This window comes from Salvia splendens, chromosome 7, assembly GCF_004379255.2.
Source record: "Salvia splendens isolate huo1 chromosome 7, SspV2, whole genome shotgun sequence".
NCBI classification, from domain to species: Eukaryota; Viridiplantae; Streptophyta; class Magnoliopsida; order Lamiales; family Lamiaceae; genus Salvia; species Salvia splendens.
The window spans coordinates 6,646,979-6,657,451 of record NC_056038.1 but is presented as its reverse complement, the minus strand read 5'-3'; the positions used below and the strand labels follow the sequence as shown (position 1 = coordinate 6,657,451).

The 10,473-nt window shown below is 40.2% G+C and overlaps 1 protein-coding gene across 5 annotated transcripts; it reads left to right on the top strand.

Moving 5' to 3' along the window:
* Positions 1-1,922: 1,922 nt before the first annotated feature.
* LOC121741428 (DUF724 domain-containing protein 3-like) lies at positions 1,923-9,265 on the top strand. 5 transcript variants are annotated; one of them, XM_042134164.1, is made up of 9 exons: positions 1,923-2,582; positions 3,281-3,694; positions 4,512-4,886; positions 5,668-5,791; positions 5,876-6,102; positions 6,959-7,055; positions 7,176-7,496; positions 7,676-7,831; positions 7,902-9,265. In XM_042134164.1, exons 1-9 carry the CDS (start codon positions 2,061-2,063, stop codon positions 9,029-9,031), a joined length of 3,366 nt encoding a protein of 1,121 aa, XP_041990098.1. In that variant the 5' UTR covers positions 1,923-2,060; the 3' UTR covers positions 9,032-9,265. The 5 variants fall into 5 exon arrangements, with proteins under 5 accessions (XP_041990098.1, XP_041990097.1, XP_041990100.1 ...); XM_042134163.1 differs by having other exon boundaries at positions 5,665-5,791; XM_042134167.1 differs by having other exon boundaries at positions 2,451-2,582; positions 3,291-3,694; positions 5,665-5,791.
* The last annotated feature ends 1,208 nt before the right edge of the window (positions 9,266-10,473 follow it).

The window sequence follows — 10,473 nt, the reverse complement described above, 5'->3', positions numbered from 1 at the left end:
TTTTTATGTGTTGTCATTTGGCTAGTTATCTTGATTATCAGTGTTTAGTTTGTAATAGACTATGACAAGTACTTTGTCATTTGATATTTGGTATTGTGTTTTTGTGTAGTTCCATCTCATATTTTTGTGATCTGAATGCAATGAGTACCAATTGTATACATTCAACATGATGTAGCACTTTTTCAGAGGGATAATGCTAGCAAATCACCTACAACATGTAACATGACATTCAGTGACATCTAGATCATCACATATCACTAACAAAACACTAGAAAAGGTTAATACATCCATTAGTGCAAAGTAGATCATCAGTTATATCAATAACAAAGCATTTGCAAAAGGGAAGCAGATCCATTAGTACAAACTAGAACAACAGTGTTTGAATACACAACATTCAACTGGAGAATATCTAAAAGTGTTTGAATTCGAATCAACACAGACAAAATACACAATCTTCAACTAATACAAATGTTTTCACTTCCACATCATACATTCTTCAATCCTCAACATCTTTATTCTTCCCATTCTTCACAGTTGTTTCCCTCTTCCTCTTTGTGATAGAATGAATGTTACTCTTCACCATAGTCTCAACCTTAGACTTCTTCATAGGCTGAATAACTTTCTGCTTCATACCTCCACCACCCATACTCTCTAGCACACTACTTCCCACAGATTTCTCTTGCACTATATGCTCATGCTCACCCTTTTGCCCATCAACAACATACACTTTGCACATCTGAGTTCTGACTTCCTTTAAACGAGATATCATATCCATCACCTCAGCATCACCTTTTATGCCTACTTGCTCTACTGACCATGGCGTCTGAAAGGTAAGCCTCTTCCACCTCTGAAATCCTAACTTGTTCAATTCATCCACCAAATCAAAATACTCAAACCTATCAGGATCAAAATCACCACCTACTGCTGCAAGTGCTCCACCTACATATCTCTCAAACTTCCCATCTGGAATAAACTGCCCCCATGATGGAAAAAAATTCCAAAGGGCTTCCTGGTAGATTCAATAATAAATTTGATTAAAATTGATGCAATTGGGGATAAAATACGAGACCATAAAATACTCAGACCCTAAATACGAGCCAAATTTGGTGAACAAAAAATTTAAATTGATGAATAAAGAAGGTTCGTCACACTTACGGGGGAATTGATATCGCGTAACAAACTTTTCCTCGCGCAGTGGTCGTTCTTGCCGAGAAAACGTCAGCAGCTCGCCGTCGCCACCTTGGTCGCCTTGGGTCGTCGTCGTCGTGCTGCCGGATGTGGGAGTGTGGGAAATGATTTGGGATTTGGGGGAGCTAGGGTTCCTTACGGGAAATGATTTGGGGGGGGGGGGAATGGGGGAAGTGATTTGGGAGGGGGGAAATGAAATGGGATTTTAAGTGTTGGATTATTTAATTTTAGGGGTAATATCCAACTTAGCGTCGACTAAGCAGCCACATCAGATAAAAATGCCACGTGAGCTATCTACACAGCCGGAGAACCCGACATGGGAAAACGACAACGCCATATTAAGTTCATGATATTACACGAACCTTTTAAAGTTGATGGAAAAAACCAGAATTTGATGAAAGTTAATGACTTTTATAGCTGTTATCCCTATCTAGAAAGAATTAATTTCCTCATCGAAAAATGGACGCTCTAGCCCATTGGCCAAGCTAGTGTTTTGGACTTGCCTAACTCGAAACTCCAATGGACCTAAAATGAGTAAATAGGTAGAATAATGCTTCGAACTTGCCATTAATTCAACCACACAAGTAAAAAATCACAAAGAGGGCATTTTTGTATGTAGTTTGATCCAGTAATTTTTTTAGCAACAATCAACTAATTACAGTAGTTTACAATAAATAACACCAAGCATCACATGATGCCAAACTCAGCAAAAAATGATCAGCAACATTTAATTTCCAAGACGCGATTATTAAAGCTTTAATCGAAAGGGGGAAAGTTTGGTCATCAGTCTGGAAAATGGGAATTTCAAAAAACCCTAGCGCTTTCCACTTCTTCCATTTTGGTGTCCACACATCTAAACTCTCCCTCCAACAATGGACGACGCTGCCGATGCTCTGTTCGAACTAACTCCCACGCCCCACTCCCACCGCCGCCCCGGCCGCCGCCGCCTCCACCACTTCCCCATCGGCTCAATCGTCGAGGTCCGCACCGACGAGGAGGATTTCAAGGGCGTCTACTTCTCCGCAATCGTCCTCCCTCCGCCCAATTCCCCGAAGAAGAGCGGCCGCAAGAGGTCCAGGAAGCTCTACGTCGAGTACCACAACCTGCTCGCGCACGAGGACGGCTCGGATCGGCTGAGGGAGCACATTGACGCCTCCTGCGTCAGGCCTACCCCGCCGCAGCACGACCCTGTCAAGGGTTTTGATCTCGACGACGTCGTCGACGCCTTCTACAAGGACGGCTGGTGGACCGGCATCATCAGCCGGGTGGTTGCCGACGGCGAGAGGTATACCGTGACGTTTCATAACCCCCCTGATGAGCTCGAGTTTGGGATTGGAGAGCTGAGGTTGCACTGCGATTGGGTGAACGGGAATTGGATCCGTCCTCAGAAACAGGTTTAGTGAAAAAATTCATCTCGATTTTGTCTTTAATTCTCGTTTTCTTTTGAATTGTGTGGAAATTTGGTTTGCAATTTTGTGGTTGCATGTACATATGTGGTTGATTGGGCGTGTTTTCAATTTCTCTTTAATTGTACACATCTTTTAAATTGTGTGGATATTTAGTTTGCAATTTCGTGGTTGCATGTACATATGTGGTTGATTGGGCGTGTTTTCAATTTCTCTGTAATTGTACACATCTTTTAAATTGTGTGGATATTTAGTTTGCAATTTTGTGGTTGCATGTACATATGTGGTTGATTGGGATTGTTTTCAGTTTCTCTTTAATTGTGCATTTCTTTAAAATTGTGTGGAAATTTAGTCTGCAATTTTCCGGTTGCATGTACATATGTAGTTGATTAGGCGTGTATTTTTCTTATGATCTTGCCTTACATTGCTGGTCTCATAGGATGCACTTCCTTTTTACTGTCTTTAGATTGTACTTTTGGACTTTTGGTTATGGGCGCTAGTAGTAAGTTGCACGGCTGTTTGCTCTCTGTCTTGGTTTGTTTGGGTGATAATAATTTCCATGTTTCAAACTGAAAATTGGTTTTAGTTAAAACCCTTGAGTTCAGTGGTAAATTGTATAAGGCGATGTTTGCTGCATTATCATTACTGATGTTCTGTTTCCTTTTTCGTCTTGTAATTGTGCGAAGAATATAGCAGGATTGATGTTTGATGTTGGAAGGAAGGTGGAGGTGTCATTTGACAGAGAAGATTTTCAGGATGCTTGGTTCCCAACCACAATTCGTGAAGACCTGGGGAATCAGACATTTTTGGTAGAGTACAATAGTGTAAACCCTGATAGCCACGGTTCCACTAAAGCTAGTGTTGATTCTTTGCACATCAGGCCTTGCCCTCCAGTTCTCAAAGACAAAAAATTTATTTTATTGGAAAAAGTGGATGCATTCTTTGACTTTGGCTGGTGGAATGGGATAATTACAAAGGAGCTTGAGAGAAGTAGGTACCTTGTTTTCTTTAAGCAAATGAAATGCGAGAAGGAATTCAATCAGTCAGAATTGAGACCTCACATGGATTGGAAAGATGGCAAATGGTTCACTTCTGCCCAGGTTTTATCTACTCCCTTGAAAAAGCTCTCCTTCATTGGCTATACTATTTATTTTCTTTTTGTTGTTTTTGAATGAATTCCATATAATTATACCACCCTTTTATTTTCATCACTGTTACTGCATCTAGTTTGAATCTGATTGGCTGACAGTCCACTCTTATGCCTTGAACCGTAGAACGGAGGTGGAGGATGAGATGGAGAGGACTATTATATTACCTTTCTCTGTTGCCTGTTTGCTCCCATACTCGTTCACTCGTTGTACTTGTGTGTATAAAACATTCTTGTATGATTTTTAGTACCATAGTCATTTGCTAATTGGATAGTCTACGTTAGTCTAGGTTATGTTATAAGCATGAATATTGAGATTCTACGTACTGTTAGAATCTTGTGAATTGATTTTTGAAGTGTTTATTTTTTGTGTGGACAATATCAAGAGTATTTTGTAGATGGGTTTTGTTTTTTCATTGCTATGTACATTATTTTGGTATCAGAAACTCTTACACACTTTAGTGTATATAGCACATACTACCTCCGTCCGCAAAAAATAGACTAATTTTACCATTTTGGGGTATCTACCAAAATTGGACCAATTCTAAATATGAAAAGTTTTAAATAAATACTAACCCTACACATCATTCTAAATGTGGACCCCACAATCCACTAACACTACTTCCACCACCTTTTCCCTCCATCTCTCTTACTTTACCAATTGCACATTAAAACTCGTGTCATTTACAACTTTGTCTATTTTTTGTGGAGGACGGAGGTAGTATTTGTTAGTAAGAAGTCCAAGGCTAATTCCTTGGCAATTGTCTCAGGAACCGTCAGTCCCATCCTTAGACGATGGCGTCTGTCAACATCTCACACCTGATAACTCTACTGCCTCTGTGGAAGCTACTCCACTGAGCAATTCAGTCAATGGAGAGGACCCTTGTGGTGGAAAAACACACTCATCATTGATACCAAGAAATAATTTCTTTGGGAAATTTGTTCTGGATAATCAGAAACCGTCCCATGGGTCTTTAACTTTGGAAAAAAGGAGATATGTATCTGGTTCAGGAGGTGCTCTTTCTCAGCCTTTTAAAAAGCTCAGGGAAGGAAATTTAGTGCTGGCAAATAAAAAGGATGTGCATGATGGATCAAATAAAGAGATTTCATGCGGTCCTGAAAGCCCAAAATCTTTAAATAATATGGTAAAATCTGTAGCTCAAACTACGTTGGATCGTTCTTCCTCTAATCATCTAGGAAGAGAATGCTGTAAGCCATGCCTGCCCTTAGATATTGCATACTCCCTCCGTCTCATAAGAGTATGCACTTTTGGTTGGACACGAGTTTGAATGCACAATTGGTAAAGTAAGAGAGATAGAAGTGGATAATGGGTCCCACCTCAATAGAGAAATTTTTTTCCAAAATTAGGACGTGCATACACTTGCGGGACGGACTAAAAAGGAAATAGTGCATACTCTTGTGGGACGGATGGAGTATTATTTCTCTTTGATAAAGTTGCTATTCATGGTGACCAAGTTCATAATAATGAATGATGAATAGGCGAAAACATGACTTCTGTTATGAGTGTATCACCCGTAATCATAGACATTAATGTATTCTTAATTGGTCGACGTGACTGGACTGTGTGGGCCAAGATGCAATTTACAAAACTGTTTTATGGCGATTTACATCTATTTTCTTTCTTACTATATGAAGGACAAGACTAGAACTAACAGATATTGTGCACAGCTTGAATGTTTCTTATCTTGTTGCATTTCCTTCTGTTTAACTTATCAGATGCTTAATACCGATGTGTTGGTAATACTTTATGAAACTTCAACTTCAACCAAGTTCAAACTGTAGAACTTCTAGATCATCAAAGTATTGTGAAAATATAACTATGTTCGTATTGATTCTGTGCTTCGATGTGTTGCAAGTTATGTTGAATCTTTAGTTTTGATCTGTTACCCTTGAATCACGCAGCAGAGAAAGCAAAGGAACATTCTTACAACACAAAATGGCAGTGAAAACATTAAATCCACACCCACCACCCTAGGGAAGAGCACTGCAGAAATGTTGCCATTTGAAAGTTCACAACTTGGTTCCGGAGGTATAAATTTTTTTATGCTCATTTTTCTCAAAAGTTTCCACCAGTACTTTTCTTCAGTTACCAAAGCTGGGAAAGACCTTGCAGAGAAGGAACCGGACACAGCTCGAACTGGAAACACTGAAGAAGGTGCACAATACGAGCATGCAAGACGTGAAGCTGAGCTTCCTATAGTCATAGTCTTACCATGTGCTGAAGCTGGGAGCTCAGGAAAATCAGGAAGTGACAAGAGTCGACCTTCGAGCAATAAGGCTTTAATTAGCTTGGATGATCAGAGACATCAAATCTATGATTTCACAACTGGGAGAATCACGGTGGGTGACAAATATGAAATATACTGTAACTTTACATATTATTTTGGTTTGTTGGTTTAATTTTGTTTTCTTGTTAAGAAGTATGTTTGTTCGTTTGTCAGGTATCGATGAATGCTTTTCTTCTATGATTAATGATTGTGAGTTGGTATGCTCTTGATCATACAGCCAACTTATCTGCAACTTGAACTGTATTGACAAAATGCTATTGAAATTGATTTGGATAGAGCATGAGCAAAGTTGTGATAAGAATAGTGGTCTCAAACACCAACTGTAAATATGTTATCATACATCTGGTTGAGTCAGAGTATTTTGATGTAAAAAGTACTTCATTTCATCCTAACCACGAGTTTAAAGTGAACCCCCAGTAAATGTGAAAAACACAATCAAATTGTACCCTACGGGTTCCTTTTATGTAATGGTTTACTTTCCCTCCATTGTTCTTGACAATCTAGGAAGCTGTTCATTGTCTTAATACTATGAAGGTACATGCTCATGTGATTCCAGTTTTCACTTCAACCAACCATGTATGAAATTTAGCAATAGAAATATATGATTATCTTCAGAAAGAATAATCTTTTGGGAGCGATTGCTCTACAACCACTGAAACTGTTGAAGAATGTAATATGCTAGACAGTGTTTATGGTGGCATGATGAACTGGGTTGGTCTAAAGTCTCAGTGGAGATGATTTATGTATACTATGGGCAGATCCTATAGTATACCCCCTACCCCTCCTCTATGGGCAATTGGGCATGCCGCTGAGTGGGGGATGTAGGAATGTAGAAGAGAAAATATAGAACATCGAGGATGTTATGAGGCCATTCATTATGCTTATTACTACATATATTCCATGTATAGGATGGCAAGCAATTAGGAATGGACGACGTTAGTGACAAGAGAAAGAGAGGGAGACCAAAAAGAAACATGGTTGAAAGCACTGGTGCTAAGTCTGCAGGTATAAATAATGTCATCCTCTGTGGAGCTCTTCATTTTCTCCATGAAGAAATATAAATATTTTGTTTGCTTTTCCTCCATATATTGCATATTTGCATTAAAGAATGATTTCTTGTTGTAGGAAGTGCTGAGCATGGAGGTCAGAGTTCAGGTGACATCAATCTGAACAGGCTAGATGATGGTTCACAGGGAGTCCATGACATGATGGTGATTGACATTGAGGCCTCGAAATCGGATCAGGAGGAGACAGAGCCAAACCAGGAAACGACATCGAATGGCCAGTCTGGTCCTGGGAAAAGAAAAGTGAGAATGACAAAACGAATATTGGCTAGTAAGCATGAGGAGTCTGGTGTAGCAGAGTCAGTCAGGCTGGCAGATAATCGTTCATCCAAGAGAGGACGGAAACAGTTTTCAAGTGGTAGAATTGCAGTCAAAGTTCGAGGTGAGATCTTTTTTGGATTTAAAACTTGACCTCTGGCTTTGTTAGAACTGTAATATGATGATATTTCAGTTTTTATCTCAAGATTCAGAAAAAAAGGATGATGTCTATATCTATTGTTTCCTTTCCTTCCCTTTGTTATACTTTAGCAGCCTGATCATAACGGTTCCTTGCTTGTATAGATTCTGCTGGTGCATCTGGAGGCGAATCGGTGGTAATTAACCCCACACTGGATGTAGAGAAAGTCATTGAACCTCAACCCAGCAATGAGTTCGATAATGAGCCGCTTTCAAAATGGATCGAGGAGATGCACGTGTCATCTGTAATTGATGGCTCAAGTAAGCTTACATGTCTACTAGTGTGTTTCTTGCCTTCTCATTCTGACTGGTGATACTATAATTTTTGCAGGATTACCACCTGTGGATACAGTGATGGTGCCATACACTGAGAATGGTACCACTCAAGTCGACCCTGTTGGGTTCGATGAGGCTAGTGAGATGCAGCCAGAAAGTGGAAGACAATCTTCTGGTTTGGTTGATGGCTTGCCTTCTGACAGCAACATCACTGGTAATGTTACTGATGAAGGCACTCAAAAACAATCCGAAAGTGGAAGACAAAGCATGCCTTCTGGGGAAGAGACTTCTATTGTTTTGCTTGATTTGAACAGTGACCATTGGTCAGAAGACGAAGCACAAGCTTCTTTGACGGTTAATAGAAGTCCCATGATAACTTATCAACCCCTTCAAAGTTCTGTGGAAAATACTGTAGCTATTGTGCTGGATGAGGATATAGAGAAGCGGCCAGAAAGTGAAGCACAAGCTATTCCCACGGTTGATAAAAGCCCAGGATGTTCCGTCGAAAAGATCATTCATGAGCATTTTGAGGACAATGAAAAGCAGCCAGAAAACAGAACAACACCTGCTGCTTCGGTTAATCAAGTGGTGGCCCTAGTACGGAACGAGACAGAAAAGCTGCCTTTTGTGAAAAACACCATTCTTTGGAAAACTATCGAATCCATGCAAGTATTCCAGAGGCTGCCACAGAATCCACATTTCCAGCCTTTGGAGAATTTCAAAGAAAGTTCACGAGAAGGCATGGCTATAGGCTATATGGTAACATTTTCCAGCATAGTAGAAAGAGCCTCCAAGTTGCAGCTAACCGATCCCGTAAGCATCATGGACGACATAAAGGAGACACTTACAGACTTGGAAACACACGGGTTTGAAGTCAGGCCCATTCAGGACTGCATACACGAGCTGCTCGCTATGAAGGACAAACAAGAAAGGCTTGCAAACGACGCAGAAACTCTCAACGGGCAGCTAACAGATCATAGTGACACGAAAGCCAGACTTGAAAGAGACATTGACGAGATCAACGAGCATATACAGAAGCTGCAGAGGAAGCGGTTGCAAGTGGAGTCCTTGAAAGAAAGGGAGGATGAAGAGATTGCATTCCTGCAGGTTAGGCTGAGGGAAACCAAAGACAGCATCAAGACTGTGAAGAGTGATTTTGAAGGTAAAGTTTCTTCTATTTTGTGAAATTTGAGAGGGACAAAAATTGGTGGTGAGGAAAGTGGCAGTTGTAGGTGATATTGGTAGTAATGCAGAGCTGATGGTTTGTATATTTTTGCTCACTTGTAAAGGTGCTAACATCTTTGGGTTAAAAATGTAATGAAGTAGTAGTAGTAAATGTCTTTTGTTGCTGAAAGGAATGATGTAGCACAGTGATGGGATTAAAACTTTATTACTACAACACTACTACTTTCTTACTTATTCATGTGTTTTAATTTGCCCTGCCTTGGAGTTTTAATTCAAATATCGCATTATGTGTTGCTGGTCACACTGATTACTACTCCCTTCGTTCCATGTTAATAGAGATATTTCATTTTCTGCACTTGTTTAGGAAAATTAATACTTCTTATGTCCGCAAAAAATAGGTAAAGTTGTAAATGACACGGGGGTTTTGATACTTCCTTCGTCCATATTAAAACTCGTGTCATACACAATTATGTCTATTTTTAGTGGATGAAGGGAGTGTTATTTTTTCAAAACGAGTGCATAAAATAAACGCCTGGACCCGAGGAGTACGTGATATTCCAAGCAAAATCCCAAGAGAGAAAATCGAAAAGAAATGGAATTGAAGGTTGTACGTTGGAAGCAACAAATTGCACTAGGACTGTTTTGGACAGTGATTAATGTTTATAAAATCATGAAAAATATATATTGGTGTCAGAGGAATTTATACATTGATTAAAAGCTTATTTTAATAAACACTTCTTTGGAGTTAGAAGCCCAATCAAATTCCCTCTAAATCATGGCGAGTTCGCTTGATTTGTTTGTTTGATCAGTGATGGGGTACGTACTAAACAAGCCCAATAGCAGTGACAGCTCGGCCAGCCCAAAGCCCAAGAGTTCAGTTCGGCATTACCAAAGAGTTCGGCCTCAGCCTACAGCTCGGTAAAAGCCAACCAATCAAGCTCTGCTCTCAGGTCGGCATCAAGCTCTACTCTCAGATCGGCAACCAAAGCAGTTCGGTCTCGGTATTCGACCGAACAAGGAGTTAGTGGACCCATACCGGATGTCCAACACACCCACTACCACGTGATGTCAGTTCAGGCCACGATCGTAGGCCATGACCTACGCTTCACCCACGATCTTAGGCCATAACCTACACGACATCCACGACTTAGGGTGGTGACGCAAGCCATGATCTGAGTTCATTATATAAATAGAACTTAGATCTGATAGAAGAGGTGAGAATCTCTCTAGAGAAACAATCATATAGCAAGTCTGTGTTGTAAGCTGTATTTGGCAGATCAAGCAATACAAACCTGCCCCCATTTCTCCCCGTGGACGTAGATTTACCTCAGTAAATCGAACCACGTTAAATTCTCTGTGTCGTGATTTATTTTTACGAGCATTTATCATCATCAATAATTCGCGGAATCATCACTGGCGCCGTCTGTGGGAAACGAAGAACA